The following is a 16586-nucleotide window of genomic DNA, read 5'->3' on the forward strand; positions in this document are numbered from 1 at the left end:
TATATATATATATATCAACCTCATGGTGGCAGTATTAATTAAATATTTTTTCCCTTGTTTTCAGACATGTCGTGCAGGGCTAGACTTGCGACTCTAAATGAAAAGTTGACTGATCTGGAGAGAAGGATAGAGTACTTGGAAGCTAGGGTATAATTATATCATAATTACATTGTCGATAACGCAAAGAAAAGTTGCACGATTCCAGTTTTCAGCCACACACATCTGACCAACTGTTTCTTATTTAAACATTTAAAAGAAGGATTGCAATATCCTGTGTGTCACTATTATAGATTATTATATTTTAGATTGTGCATGTATTTATTCTAAACAGAAAGAATTTATCCTTATCCTTTACACTTGCTAGTGCTAGTAGCTGTTAATCTAAAATGTCAAAAATTAAAATTAAAAGGCAACTTCGTCAGATGGCAGCACTAGTCTTACAGTTTTCGTGATATGCTCTGTGTCAGTGATGTGTAAAAATGTGATGGACCAATATTCCCCTTAAAGGAATTATGTATCTACAATAGTCCTATTAAATCGTATGAATAATTTTCTCTTTGTAGGTAACAAAAGGGGAGACACTCACGTAGGCAAGGCAGAAGCCTTTTCCAATGCTATTTGGCAGCTAGCTGTTAATGGCAGAGTGATCCAGCAATGACTCTACTTCCTGCATTGAATCTGTGCAATAGCCTACACTTTACTTATACAAATGCTTTGTTATTACATTGGTTCGATTTTATCGTACATATAGCATCTATGTAAAATTAAGGTGATAAAGTTCTCTAGCAGTAAGAAGTGAGGGTGGTGATTTAAAGATTGATGTGTATGAAGTAATACATTGAATCAAGATGTGAATTTGCAAAGAGTCTTGTATATGCGCATATAAATACATGTATATTCACGTGTGTGCATACGTACGACTGCGCGTACATGTACGTGCATGCGTGCGTGTTTGTGTTTAACTTGTACGTAGAGTATCAGTTGCCTTACAGAAAGTCTCGTAGTATACTATGCAGCAGCTGAGAGTATATGCGGTTGATTACAGGAATGTTCGGGATCTCTGCTCCGATTCACTGCAGTTGTTTCCAGAGATGTCAGGACACGCCAGTGCTTTCACATTACAGTCTAGAAATTGCAGAGAATAGGTAACCTATTATGGGAAAAAAACAATATAGTGAATCTGTATATGTATATTGAATAGATTTTATACCTCTTCTTTGAACATAATAGTTAATGGACGGTTTTGTATATAATAATACTGTCGTAAGTTTGTTTGAAACTGGATATGCTGTAAAATCGTATTCGTGCTAATTGTGTATCATTGCAAACACAATTGACGTGCTGACATATATACAGAATAATATGAATACCACTTTTTTATATAAATGTGTATACAAACTTTCCGGGTGCATGTATTTATTATTCATGATACAGCCCCAACCATAATAAGTGAAGGATATTGCCAAAGGTTTTTCTAAAGGTTTTGCATAATGGTATAGTAATTTGCCACATTACAGAAGTAATGCATTCCAGAAGAAACGTTTGTGACGTGAAATACCCTAACGTGGATTGTATCCATAATTCATAATTATAATTTCATAATTATTTCATAATTAGAGATGCATTACTGTGGAGAATTTTTGGCCAAATGAAGTTCGTAATTCCAAAATATATATTGCAAAATAAAATTATAAAATGCAAGTAAACATTGTTAAAAAGCATGTATATATTGATTCTTTAATGATGTAACATAGTAACGTGACAATACTGTGAAAGAGCGTTACAAATAAAAATGTGTACCCACTGGATGCAGCACACTGATTGTAGGAACACTTTCCACATACTCAGGTGTTTCCTCACAGAGTGGGCTGGGGAAGCTGTGTAAGAGGGTTACAGCACATTTCGTAGACGTGGGTGCATACGTTAATTTCGCTGTTTGTTTTGCCCAATAAGAGTTCGTACGTAGATACTATGTCTACGGCCAGCTACTATCATCATCTGTAGAAGAGTAAATCGTCTAAATCATTACTAGTCGCGTGGCGGCCCCTAGCGGTGATTTCACGCAACGTTGATAAGCCTTCAACATGCAGCTACAATGACGTTACTAATGCAGGCTATGCGTAATGGTGCAAGCCCATAACTTCATAAGTACGGTTATCCAAACTTGTAATTATAATAGTGAATTATGGTAGTAGACTATAAAGAAGATAATATGACTCTTGCACTTACGTCATGGTTAATCAAATGTGCACGAGATCTCAAGAGTACATTACACTTGGGAGGTTTTTATGTTGATTTCAAGATTATTCTTATGTAGGCCTAATCACGTTTGCAAAACACTAATTTAATTATTAACTTTCAGTGGTTTTACGTGCATTTTTTCTGGAGCAGTGCACATGCTGTACTTGCACGCGAACAACAAAACCAAAAAAAAACTAAACAGCAATTCGAATGCAAGAAATCTTTATTAAAAATTGCGGCACACTGGCCCAATTCCCCCAAAACCTTTCTGCACTGTTACTAGGGAGATATAAATGCGTTGTGGGACCTGACAGATATTTTTTTTACAACCGAACAAATCACTTTTTATGATGCGTGGCACCACAACACGCACGCACGCACACACACGCACACTACAGCGTAACTTCACAAGATCATGTTACTATCTATATTCCGGCGAGCCTAGTGACATACCAAGGTCGGATCTAACCATCTCTACACGTAGGCGAAGGAGGGGGACACAAAGTTTTGGCAATTATTAGAGCAAGGGGGACATGTTATAACTGCCTCCTAAATATTACAGGAGTTGCTGTTTTGCACTCTGCCACAGTCTCGATCATCACGAACTTTCTACCGTGGAAAATTCCGATTACGATTTACAAAATACCAAAGTATACCCACACGAGTGACGTTTCCCCTCCCCCACCGCACCACACCCTGACCAAGATACACACAGACACCCCGAAATTCATCTCTGCATATTTAGTTTGGGGCAACGGAACAAGATTATATACGGACCTGTGAGTGAAATCCACTTGCCAGCGATAACCGTGGCCCAGGCCAGCGACGGTACAACAAACATCTTTCGTTTTTACCGCTGTTCGAACACAGATAAAGATGTGCCAGCTACATATCACCAGAAGTAGATAATAGGGAAATTCCCTATTATCTACTTCTGATATCACATAGCAGCCGAAACACGCACGCGCACACACACATACATACCCAAGCGCACACACACATACACAGAAATACAGATGCACGCGCACACACACTCACACACATACACGAACGCACGCACGCCCACACGCACACAGACATACACAGGCACGCACACGCATGCACGCACGCGCACGCGCTCACGCACGCCCACACGCACACAGACATTTACGCAAATACACACGCACGCACACGCACGTACGCACGCACACGCACGTACGCACGCACACGGCCACACCTACAAGCAGCCAGGGGCTCGCACCTACCCCCACCTCCAGCACGAGCTCCATCCGCGGACCTGGATAATTTCACCCACGAGGCAAAATCTCGACAGCCGCTCGGCCTCGCCTAGCAAGAAAGCATACACACATACACATGAGCACGCGACATACGCACATGACATACACACGCATGAGCATACACACGCATGAGCATACACACAACGCCGCAGGTGTGCAAAATATTCGCAGAATAAGCTGAGATCTGTTCGCCGGCAGGCAGGCGATCCGATCTCGAAGAACTAAGAACGTTCGTCTGCTTAAATGCCGCCCCCCCCCCACCGCCTTCCGCGTGGCAGTCAGTCCATCGATCCATGAGTTACACCGCAGTAAGCAACGACAGCTTCTTGTTAGCAGGGAGTGAATAATGAATGATATTAAAGAGTACGGAGGAATAACGCCGCTACCCATCTGAAATGCGCATCGGGGTAAAGAATGCAGGGCCCTCACCCACCGTGATCAGGGGGGGGGGGAGTGCAGCGGTGCTTTCGAGCGATCCGGGCAGGGGTGTCGGCGTGAGGGGGGGATTGTCACGACGTGCCACGCCCCAGAGAAAGTAGCGAGCGTTCTGGAGAAATCGCACGCATACATGCACGCACGGACGTACGGACGCACGCACACGCACGCACGCACGCACGCACACACACACACTACATCACAGTGTCACACCACGCGTCTGCTACGACACAGCGCCGAAGTCCGATCAACACATTATACAGAAAACGAAACTCTTCAGCGTAATACATAAACGAAAAACAATGCAGTTCACAACCGATGCGCGACATTTTGCCGACAACGTTCAGAGACGAGGCTCCCCGTCACTCGAACGAACGCTCCGTTGTTTCCGCCGAGCGTACGAATCGTCCTGCCATCTGGTGGTCACCGTCGAACATAACCTACTACACAAACATACAAAACGTCGCACAAAGTAGATCCACATATAAGACCTGTGCACGCCACTATTATTAGCTCACAACTCGCGAGTGTGTGGGGAAGGGGGGAAGGCAGGGCTCGAGGACATATTTTTTCGAACCCGTTCCGCGCTCGCTCTCTCTCTCTCTCTCTCTCTCTGCGGTCGCCACTGCTGGTGGCTACGCGCGCCGTCCGAGCGTAAGCCTCGGGGGCTTCCTCTGGTGGTTCGGCGAGTCCTCTCCGGCCGCCTGCCAGAGCGGCATTGAAGGCCAACCTCCTGCAATACAGGCGCAGGAGATGAAACTACGCTCACTCGTGGTGTGATCCTCACACCTGCTTTTTAAACCAAACGCTCTCACAGCCGATGCACGTACATCAAGAGTACACAATACTATAATAAATAGAGATGTGATAATAGAGATAATCTCTATTATGTACTCTTGATGTACATGTACGTGTCACAGCTGGTTAGAGTCGCAGCTTGTTCGCCCCCTGACACCAATCCCACCTGATCTGTACATGGCTTAAAATACCGCAACGCAGCCGTACAAGGTACACAGGTCACAGGCGCACGCATACATACACGCACAGCCCGATTCTATAAATAGACTGCTCACTCACAGCTGTGTACTGATACTGTGTACTGACAGATATACGCGTCCTGTAGCCTGCCTGCCTACCCACATCTAGAGCTACCCACATCCATTCAGCGTGTACGTGTCATCAGTACAGTTGCTTCACCCTCCTGTGGTGCGTGAGCGTAAATCTATTACCACCTCCCACACACTATCATCACGCCAGCACACTTGCTACCACGGCACTTGGACAAGCTCCAAGAAACGATCCTGTACTATATCCCGCCGCGTTGCACAGACGTTAAGTTTCACAGTCGCGTGGGCATTCGCTAAATCCCTGCACATAGACCCACGATACGATATGAGCCCACTCCCACATATAAAAGGCCACGATTTTGAAGCCTGCAATAACGCAAGCCAGTGACGTGCACAGACTTTCAGAAGGGCAGGGGCTCAGTTGAAAAAAGGGCCCTCCTCTACCCTCGCAATTAGCCACCGTATCTGTGGCAGATTGGCAATATTCTAGGTCCTTGGCCAACTTCTGTACAGATGAGTCACCCTCATAAATGAAAATATTCCGCATCCAAACAAAACTTGCAGTTTGCACTTCATGCGATCAGGCAATGACAAACGGGGGACCGTATACGAATCAGTGAAAACCGCTAAGTATCACAACGGAAAATATGAAAACGGTTGGTAAAAAAACACGAGATATCCTCGCTTTGATGGGTCGGGTTGATGCTAGCCGACTACAGTTTTTCCTCCCTGCTTTATCACGACTCCCCGCTCAGTGCTCGCACGCTCCCGAATGCTGAAGCCGTGTCTATTACGACAGTGATGGCTACCTCACCAGTAGCTCTAGGACTATAGCCCGCGTACAGTTGCCGCAGGCGACAAGTTGCGCAGTTGCCTCAGGTGCCTGCGGCAACTGTACGCGGGCTATAGTCCTAGAGCTACCTCACAGTAGCGTGGGGCACAGCAACATGCGCCCTCCATCCCCCGTGCTGACACACACTACCCTCTCACAGGGGTAGAAATAAGGAGAAAAAAGAGATGGTCCACAGGACCATCTAGTTTGAAATTTAGATGGTCCTCCTAAATTTTAGATGGTCCTCCTAAATTTGAAATTGTTCTCTAAAAGTAATGCGGCGTGCAAGCGTAAGAAAGAGATTTTACATGGTGATAAAATGGTTTAATTATTCACCTACAGTAACAATGAATGTATCAAACGATACAGTAATTGTTTATTCACTTTAATAGTATATTGGAACGCGGAAACTTCAAAGGAAATTTATTTACCGTAAAATGAGACCAAAATATTCAATGGTCCTCCTGATTATTTGATGGCCCCGGACCATCGGACCACCGGACCATCGCTTATTTCGACCCCTGCTCTCCACACTCCCATCCTCCCCATTCTCCCTCACTCGACAACTCAAAAGACTGGTCATCACGAAACTCTGGAAGCACGACGTAACCTGTTAGGGAAAGAAAATTACATGAAGCTGCAGTCACCACCACCACCACCACCATCACCACTATCATCACCACCGCCACAATAGGGCCGTGATTACCTTTCGTTCTTGCTGGCCCAAACACAGGTCTGCCTCGACCCTACAGTGACAGGCCACTTGCGGGGACTGAATCGCACCGCTGTGGCACAAACAGGCAACGCTAGGTGGCGCAGGCGTCACCACGCCCCGGGCTCGTCTGCCCGAGCGTAGATAGTGGTGGTTTCGGGTGTAACCAGTGGTGGTTTCCTACCTGCGGATGTTAAAATTTGTGGCATTAAACGCGTCGATAAGTTGACGACAACTGCCAAACGCATCAAGTCAATACAGGTTCTTATGATGACGGCAAAAAAGGAATTCACTTTATTTATACAATGTGCATGTACAAGATTTCTTTTAGTTTGCAATAACAAGATTGGTAATAGCCTGCAGGGGTCGACACTAACGCTAGTCCGTTAGTCCTATATATAAGAGCTATATATATATAACTCATTGCCATCAACAAGTTTTCCCTGTTTAATAGAAGCGCTAGTACAAGTAGACGCTAGCACGCTGTAAGCACGCTAGACCCTATGACAGTACAAACATTGTTAAAAAAACAATGGGGCCACAAACCAGTCTACCAATCGATTGCGTGACAGTAGCTGTCGACATAGAACAAACGGTCTGATTGTATAAATGACACAACTAATCAGTTTATACGCTCTCATAGCGAGGTATTTACATCGCAACCACACCGCATGCGTGTTTTACTTGAAGCTGTCGATACAAATAGTTATCTATAGTAGTGATACAAGTAGTGAAGCATAGTACAGGGTTTCTTCTGAGGGAAAATTAGACAAAGGAGGTAATGGCCAGTTTAGGAAAAAAAAATTGCATGATGGATTCAAATACAGGATGTATTGATATACTTATAGGTATATAGATACAGGATATACTTATCAGTAAATACAGAAACATTTTCACAACGGCGATGTTAAATTTGACAACGGCGGTGCGCCACTATGCCTCTTATGTATAAGAAACTCTGTAGTAGTAGGTACATCCTTATCCAATACTAACATCAAGGTTGTTATGTGAAAGTATTTGGACGGAGCTCGTCCTCCACCTCCCAAACGTAAGTCGCAGGAAGAGAAATTAGATGGCTCTGTGCCTTCGGCAGGACTAGTAGAATCTTGGAAAGACTAGTACATTTTTTCTTTTACTAGTCCTGTGGACTAATGAACTAAAATGGTTAGTATCTAACCCTGATAGGTGATGGAAAAAAGTTTTGCTGCGTTACATGTGATCTCACTTGTGACATCTATTTTCATATGAATTTTTAAATTATATAAGGATTATTCCATCTTGAACGTTTACCTAACATCATATATAAACGAAAACCCTCCGATACAAAAAAAGATGGATATATTAGGAGACACTATAAACAAATGCTATACTACCGACATTTCTGCAAAAAAAGAATACACACCGTGCAACAACTTGTAGAATTTCACACTGGCGCAAAATCCACCAGCATTGCGATTTAACGCAGAATAATTAACAACTAGCGATTATTTATCGGACTGTTAGCATGAACTGTAGTAGTAGTACTTAGTACCGGCGCTGCAGATGCATCACTGTGTCAGCGCCAACGTGCAATCACAACGGTCGGACCTCGATCTTTCTCGCCTCCTCGAGTAGACGATTCTCCTCTTTCAGAATAGAGTTTTTCCGCTTCAGCTTCCTGTACTCGTTCAGCAACTCGCCGATTACGTCATCGACCTGTCGATCGCGCGTCGACGACTTCAGTGCGCTCGCACAGTTCGACAGGTTGTTGCACTGTTCCTCGAGCATGAGAATCTGCCGCACCAGGTTGTCGCGGCTGAGGTCGGACAGCCGCGCCTCCGCGACGCTCGCGTACTCGTTCTCAAAGTCTCGCTGGAGGAAGTCCACTGTGTCGATGTTGTCGGGCGAGTCGTACTCGTAGTTGAAGTCGCTGCCGGTTGGACTTCCCGCTAGGGGGCTCTGCATCTTCGGCGAGACAAAGCCGTTTTCGTGCTGCGGCGTTTCGAAGCTGCGATAGAGTCCGCAGTTACTCACATCTTGGTCGTCGATGAGAAACTGCGTTGAATTCATCGGCGCCATCGGTGGCACAGGCCTAACTTGCTGTTGTAAAGGTCGTCGTCGTCTTCTTTTTCTCGTGACAGCGGGCGTTTGACAATCGCCCTGTAGTTCGACAGCGGCTGCAGGTAACATTTCCCCTAATTGCGAGCATGAGACAAAATTATCGCTGTCACTTGGATCGCCGCTCTCATCGCGTTTTCTATCAAAATTTTTATTTTTCCTACCTCCTGCTGCCTTGCCCCGCCGATGCTTTCGCTTTTTCGATGCAGGCTCTTCTGTGTCTTCACTTGGTCGAGAGTCTTGACCGTTATCGCAATCTGACATGTCGGATTTAATATCTATGTCGGTTATCGTCAACGATGAAATGTTTTCCGATTCATTCATTTTTGCCTCTTCAATATCCGCACGACCTTCCTTCGACAAATCAGTCATTCTACTGACAAAATGCACGTCAGTTTCTCCACGGTCCGTACCTCCAACTGGAAACATGCTTATATAAATTTACGAGATAGCTTTTCTCTTTTTGCTTCGTCTGCTTCCCTGATACTTGATCGATCAACGACAAGGGAACGTAAAAGCACCCTTCTTATCAAAGCTCAACGTAGAACTGTCGTGACTCGTAACTCGAAGATGAACAACAAGGTGTATCACGTGTCTATGACGCCACAGTTGGACTCTGGTTGGACTTGTTTACTTTTTCATAAAGAGAAGGTAAATTTGCACCTAGTCACAGTATTGGCAATTATACAAATAAAATTATGCAAATAAACGTTGTTAATATATGTTAAGAGAATCAGATCTTAGCTTTTGCAAAATTTTTGACGTAATTCCTGGCAATTTAAAAATAAAAATGCTCCTCATCGCTCACCCGCCCCTCTGCCCGCCCCATGCGAAAATAGCAGCGTCCACATTACGAATAGAACCAAAGACAACTATACACCTTTCCCGCTAGGTAAAGCTAGCGATCTTAAATAGTATACTCAACAAAAATATAATAAAATATATTTAATACTAAACGAAGAAATCTTTCTAAATTTGTTTGATTTAAAACAGAAAATTTTACATTGCGCAATCATTCGGCAAACTTCGGCCGGATCCCAAACGTCTTTATTACCCCGATTAGTAACATAACTTACCAGTAGATGGCGGTATCATACCACAGGAGAGGAGGATGCTCCGTAATGTTTGACACTAAACTCTAAAGTGTATCGGCGTGGCCAAAAAATTATTAAAAATACTTAGACCGTATGCACGATAAATTTACCCACGCTAAATTATTATCGATTGATAGATCTAGCCTACTGTACTGTCATGTCCTCTTCTACAGGCCGAGCTCTACCGCCTGTGAGACCTATTGCTCACGAGGCTTTTGCTTATCTGGTTATTGTATATGATGGATAATTGCCTAAATAAACAAATAAAAATAAAAAATAAAAATACCCAAAAACTACGTCGTCTACAGTATTCTAATTCTGCACGAGAAAATTATTCTGGTGTTTCTGTAACGACTGTGACAGGTCAGGTCCCGCGAGTTACGTGTTAGACATTAGTAGTTAGATTTCGTGAATTTGCTTATAACGCAGCCCACGTTATAAGTATTATGGACTTTACGTTACACGCACAACTACTGCTCGGTTGTAGATACCTGTTAAAATTATTATTATTATTATTATTATTATTATTTAATCTTTATTGCATGTAATTCAAATACAAATATATGTACATGTATGGGGATCAAAAATAAGGGAACCAATAACTTGGGCTGGGGTAAGGCTAAAAATTGGAGAAAATATATGTTATGACAAAGCAATTCTTGCAAATAATTTTAATAAGTATTTCACAAGTGTGGCCTGTAGAGTTTAGGATAATGCAACTGAAGGTCAATAACTAAAGGGTTTTTAAAATATTACGTAATCTCGGCCCATAGTATATGACAGAAGCTTAAGGTTTCATGTTAACGTCAGAAGTCCATAGTTTCAATACAAGGAAAGGTGAGATGTCTATTTTTAAACCGAGGGAGGGAAACAGTGGGAAAAACTATTTTACTTATACTGCAATTGAAGCTTGGAACTCTCTACCATAGCAAGTTAGGACAAATTCAGTTTATTCTAGTTTTAAGTATAGTGTTAAGAAATGTCTGACGAAAAAGGTAAAAACTTTAGAGGCAGAGGAGTATGATTTTTGCTAAAAGAATTCGGTTGAAATTAGGCATAAGAAAAGTTTGTATCGTCTTATGAGAATGTACCATTGTATGACCGGTTAAAACTACAAATTTGTATATTTCAATAGTTAGTGCTTGATAGTAGTGTAATTGTTAGATTCAATGCATAGCAAAACAAGGACCACAATGTAAATAAGTGTGCTAGTCATTCTTTTTGTGTATATATCTTTGATAGTTATCCAATTTTATGAATTCAGAATTTTATTATAAAAGTATGCTATGTATTGTATATGATGGATAATTGCCTAAATAACTAAATTTAAAAAAATGTACATAACGGTTTTATACACATGTGGTTAACTTGTTTTATTGTTTATTGTACTATTTAAAATATTTTAATGTCGGTGTAACACGGGGAAGGGAAGAGTGGGGTTACTTTAGTTTCCACACGCCATTCAGAATCGCCAATAAGAAATGCAGCAGCCGATTATCGTGTTTATATATTTTTATTAATACTATTACGTCCCTCATTTGAAACAAATCTTGTAACAGAGATGTAGGATAATCACCAACGACTTTTGAGTAGCCGGCGCCAATATACAAAAAGCATTCCACATATTTATTTCTATAGAAGTACGTGTACCACGCACGAACACCGAAGCTATTTGCATAGGCGGCACATTACTGGGAGAAAATGATCCTACAATACATCAGGAATAAATAATGACAAAAACGTTTGGGAACAATCAACGATTTGTGATTATTTACTCCTGATTACATGGATAAGAAATGTCGAGTGAGAGTCAACTACACATTCGTGAGAACACCGCGCGTATGATGTAACGGGTATGACATAAACATGGCGGTTGCTATAGTAACCACCGTCGTCTTTGATTTTCTGACTCACGCGTACTAAACATAATACAGTTATTGTAAGATATCCGTACTACATATATATTATTACATCATTATTGTGCTACATATAATATGATTAGTGTATGATATCCGTCATGTGGGTTTATGCAACATCTCATGGCTACAGGCAACGACAGAGAAAGTGCGTACTGGCTGTTGAAGTGTCGCTGTTTAATCTCACAACATCACAAACGTGATTCTAATCTCAGACTGATACGTGAGCAATCGCGCGCACGCAGACACACACGTGCACGGACGCACGTAGGCACGTACGCGCGTGCGCACACACACACACACACACTCGCACGCACGCTCGCGCACGCACGCACGCACACACACACACACACACACACACACATAGACAGAAATTCACACATCAGTATCGTTCTGATCGCATGATCGAAGGTCTTAACCACGTGTACGCCTCCAAGTCACTAACGCGTTACAAGTTACCTAGCGTACAACACTGGCCAATTTTTTACTCCCTAAACCCATCCTGCAAACGACCACATCAACGATAAGAATCGCACGCCATCACTGCCTACACGCACGTAACCATACGCTCCCGCCTCGACAGCTCTCTCCTAGAAATCCTTAACCCCTTCTCACGGTTTCGCCTTCTCCGGTTTCTCCTTCTCCGGTTTCTCCTTCTCCGGTTTCTCCTTCTCCGGTTTCTCCTTCTCCGGTTTCTCCCTCGCTCACTGACGGTCAGGCCCAGCCGACATGCTCGCGGATGAAGTCGTGGTGGTAGCGGCTGAGCTTTGTATAGAAGCCATACTTGCCCCGGCGCGCGCATCCCTCGCCCCAGCTGACGAGTCCGACGAGGTACCAGCGGCCCGAGTGCTTCATGACGAACGGTCCGCCGCTGTCACCTTTACACGGGTCGCCGATCACCTGCGCGTGCGGGAGCAAAGAGTTAAGAGGTAGAGGAAAGAGATAGGATGGTGGTCGGGAGAAGGTGTAGTATGTTAGCGTGGGGATAGTTGTGCTCTATATATCTATATAGAGATCTCTCTCACGCTCTCTCTCTCTCTCTCTCTCTCTCTCTCTCTCTCTCTCTCTCTCTCTCTCGCGCGCGTGCGCTCCCGTCGCTCTTCTCTCCTCGCTCTCTCTTCGCTCGCGTCGCTCTCGGATGCCTCGCCTGCTCCTCTCTCTCCTTCCTCGTCTCTCTCTCTCTCTCTCTTTCTCTCGTGCTCGTCGTCTTCTCGTCTCTCCTCTCTCTCTCCTCTCCTCGCTCTCGTGCGTCTCTCGCAGCGCTCTCTCTCTCGCGCTGTTCCAACAATCTCTTCTGCGGCTCGTCTGCGGTGGCTGAGTCTTTCTCCTCGCAGAACTCTTTCCCTCTCGGTGCTCTGCGCCGTCGCCTCTTTCCTCTCCTCCCCTCTCCTATGTGCCTCGTCTCGGTCTCTCTCTCCTCTACCATCATTCTCTCTCTGTCGTCTTCTTCTCTGGTCGCTGCCTCTCATCCTCCCGTCCCCCGCCGACGTCTTTCAGCTCTTGCCTGTCGACCCCTCTCCCATCGTCCGGTCATCTGCTCCCTCCTCTCCCTGCTCCGGTCCATACTCTCCCTCGCTCGTAGCCGGTCTCTCCAGTGTATCCTCTCTCCTCCTCCTCTACCTTTCTTTCTCCCTCTCTCTGCTCTCTGCCCTGCTCTCTTACACCTCTCTCAGAACTTCTCTCTAACTAACCATACTACTCTCCTCACGTCTCCGCCCGCCCACCTCCCCTCTCTCTATCGGGGTGCTTCTACCGCTCTCTCGTACCTCCCCTCTATCTAACCTCTCTCTCTCCTCTCGCTACCTCTCTCTCCTACCTCCTTCTCCTCTCTGCCTTTATCTCTCTCTAACCTGTCCTCTACCTCTTCTCCCCGCGTCTCATAAACGCTCTCTCCGTCACCTCTCTCCTAACCCTCTCTCTACCCTCTCTCTAGCCTCTCTCACTTTCTCTACCTCTCTCCCTCTCTCTCTCGCCGCATCTCTCTCATTCTCTCTCTCCTCTCTCGTCCTCCGTCTCCCCTGCGTCTCTTCACTATCTCTCTCATAACGCTGCTCTGCTCTCTCTTCTCTCTCTACCCTCTCTTGCCTCTCTCTCTCTCTGATCTGACCTCTCCGACGTCTCTCTTACCTCTCCCCGCTCTGAATCTCTCTCTCTTCTCTCTCTCTGGCTCTGGCACGGTCTCTCTCCCGGATTGGACTCTCTGCGGCTCGTCATCTCCTGCGCGCATCTCTCCGCTCTCGCCTCACTTTCTCCTCTCCTTCTTGGTCACCTGCTCTCCGCCCTCCTCTTCTCTCTCCTCGTTCTCTCTCCTCGAGACTCTCTCTGATCGCTCTCTCTCGTCTCTCGTCCAAGCCTCTCTCCCTTTCTCCCGATCCCATCTCTCTCGTCTTCTTCTCGTTCTCTCTCGTCTCCGTCAGCTTTTTCTCCCTCTCCATCTTCCTAGCCGCGGGTCCCCGCCTCTCGTCTCCTCTCTATCTCTCTCTCATAATTACCTTTCCCGCATTCTGCGCCTCCCTCGTCTTGTCTCTCTCTCGGCTCTCGTCCCTTCGCCACTCTATCTATATCCCTCTCCCCTCGATGCCCGGCTCCCCAGGCGCATGGTCAGGCGGCACCGGCTCTCTTTCTCTCTCTCGTCTCTCTCTCATTACCTGAGTGTGGATATCCGGCGGCAGAACTGTTCCGTGTGACAGGGACGCCTAGTGACGCCTCACACTCGGCTGCGCGAGCCGAGAGGCATGACAAAATAGGTAGCTGGGTTGGTACACCCTTCCTCCGACAGTCGTCGCGCAGGCGCCGTCCCACGCCCAGCCCGCGCGCGCCGCCGAAAAAATACCTGCCGAGAGGTAAGCGGAGAAGGCATAGCGCGCGAATGAAACGATGTTTCGCTATATAAATAACCCTGTAAGATGTGCCCTGTGAGCAAGGGGGTGCGCGGAGAGGGCAGGGGCGGGTGAATAGATATTACCAATGTGAGGAGGACGGGCTCGTCCAGCGATGTTAGAGGGAATAATTGTTAAGTGTTGCGTGCTCGAAATGCCGCAAACGATGTTTCCAATTATATAATAATATAGTTACGTAAATAGTTATCAAGCATTAGAACAACAGCCCCGCCCACGTTACGCGTCTATAGCTCCATCTCTCTTTCGCGCCACTCGCTGCCTCCTCTCGCGTCCTTCCTCCTCCACGGTCCCTCTCCGCGACCCCTCCCTCTCCGCCGCATCCGTCTCCCGCCTCCGGGTCTTCTTCCTCTCTTTGCCTTTCTCCCTCTCGCCCCTCTTCTCGCTCCATCCCCCCCTCCCTCTACTCGCGCGCGCCTCCTCACGCTCTGCGCTCCCGCCTCTCTCCCCTCCAACCCTACCACTGTTGGAGAAACTTTTCCGAGGCGGCATGACGTCGATACGTGGTTCGTGTGCATGAGGCTACGAAGCGCGGCAGAGCGAGCAGTGCCACGATGTCGTTGTGCGTAGGTCTTGCACTGGCACGCCGCGGTGCATAACATCTCCGCCGGACGCTGTGACCACCTCGCTGAGGCCTCAAGCCGGGCTGCGTGGCATGCTTGACCGAACTGCTGAGAGAGAGGGGGAGAGAAACTGTGAGAGAGAAGGGGTGAGAAACTGTGAGACAGGGGAGAGAAACTGTGAGAGAGAGGGTCAGAGAGAGAGAGCGTGGAGGTCGGGCTCACAGGTCAGCAATGAGTACGCGGGGAAAATAAGCGGTCAGCCACGATGCAAAGGGGAGAAAGAAAGGAGAGAGAGAGAGAGAGAGAGAGAGAAAGAGAGACAGACAGACTGATTGACGGACAGACAGACAGATGGATGGAAACAGAGATAGTGTAACACACGCACACGCACACACGCACACACGCACCCCACACACACACCATATCCACACATAGCCTCTTTAACTTCGTCATCAGCCAACAGATGGCGCTACGCGTACCTTAAGCTTGAGGTTATCTGGGCTCAGCTCGCGGCCCGTGTGATTCCAGTACTCGACGAAGCAGTGAGCTGCCGTAACGACCCACTCGCTGTCGATGAGGCTTCCTGCACAGAACGGTCCCAGCTCGGATGTCCATAGCATAACAGTCCACGGAGACGAGCCCTCGTCCGCCGTCTGCCCTCCGACGATCTTCCCGAGCCTCAGCGACGTGAGCGCCCCCAGCGGCTCGGAGAGGACGGGTCTTCCGCAGACTGTGGTGCGAGAGTTAGATGAAGTAGTGCTGGGTCGGTGGGTGGTTGGGGGAGCAATGAGGGGAATGGTCGCACGCACACACATACACGCACGCATGCGCGCAATCTCACACGCACGCAGGTACACGCGCAGGCACGTACGCACATCATATTAGGAACCCATTACTAGTTCAATTTCGACGAGTTTTTTTAGGCTGTTTATTTCATTCTTCTATGACCGTGGTTGCGCACGCACGCGCACGCGCATGCACACGTCTTACCGTAGTCCATGGCCGCTAGTTTAACGCACGCACATACATCCCCGCACGCGCACGCACGCACGCACGCACGCACGCACGCACGCACGCACACACACACACACACACACACACACACACACACTACGGCACCTACCGTGGCCCGTCGTCTGCGATTCGATGACGGTGACGGTGGCGTCTGCTCTGCCGACGCAGCCGCTACGCAGTACGGCGACGCACGTGTACACGCCGCTGTCATGCGCCTCCGCGTCCTGTAGGAGACGCAGCACGCGACGCAGAAACATGGTAGAAATTAAAATAGACGTGGTCAGAGATTTTCAGATGATTTTTTCTCAGTTCTTAAATTTGCGCGATAGGCTTTGATACAGTGAACAATAAGACTGTAATATGACTGTAATAAGACTGTAATAAGACTGTGATATTACTGTAATAAGACTGTAATAAGACTGTGATATTACTGTAATAAGA

General features: G+C 46.5%; 2 protein-coding genes and 1 long non-coding RNA gene across 3 annotated transcripts in view; 1 reads left to right on the plus strand and 2 right to left on the minus strand.

The window, feature by feature from the left end:
* Window positions 1-26: 26 nt before the first annotated feature.
* On the plus strand, window positions 27-1706 carry LOC106815094. The gene is made up of 2 exons (XR_001394699.1): window positions 27-147; window positions 564-1706. It is a non-coding gene; the product is annotated as an uncharacterized LOC106815094 (long non-coding RNA).
* A 1672-nt stretch (window positions 1707-3378) lies between these two features.
* On the minus strand, window positions 3379-9339 carry LOC106815097 (protein HEXIM-like). Its single transcript, XM_014819523.1, has 3 exons — window positions 8096-9339; window positions 6559-6748; window positions 3379-4686 (listed from the first exon to the last, which is right to left on the minus strand). The coding sequence occupies exon 1, from the start codon at window positions 9088-9090 to the stop codon at window positions 8137-8139; it is 954 nt and encodes a 317-aa protein (XP_014675009.1). The 5' UTR covers window positions 9091-9339; the 3' UTR covers window positions 3379-4686; window positions 6559-6748; window positions 8096-8136.
* Window positions 9340-12385: 3046 nt separating this feature from the next.
* LOC106815092 overlaps window positions 12386-16586 on the minus strand; it is a gene marked incomplete at its 5' end in the record, with an annotated part of 34664 nt that continues 30463 nt past the window's right edge. The window contains 4 exons of the mRNA XM_014819519.1: window positions 12386-12571; window positions 15072-15236; window positions 15611-15861; window positions 16255-16369. Of these exons, the coding sequence (XP_014675005.1) occupies window positions 12386-12571; window positions 15072-15236; window positions 15611-15861; window positions 16255-16369 (717 nt within the window). The remainder of the gene's footprint in view (window positions 12572-15071; window positions 15237-15610; window positions 15862-16254; window positions 16370-16586) is intronic.

The sequence above is a fragment of the Priapulus caudatus genome, unplaced genomic scaffold, assembly GCF_000485595.1.
Source record: "Priapulus caudatus unplaced genomic scaffold, Priapulus_caudatus-5.0.1 Scaffold1041, whole genome shotgun sequence".
Lineage (NCBI taxonomy): Eukaryota > Metazoa > Priapulida > Priapulimorpha > Priapulimorphida > Priapulidae > Priapulus > Priapulus caudatus.

Bases quoted from the DNA above. Each gene is read 5' to 3' on its own strand.
- LOC106815097 (XM_014819523.1), bottom strand. From the start codon at position 9,090: ATGTTTCCAGTTGGAGGTACGGACCGTGGAGAAACTGACGTGCATTTT.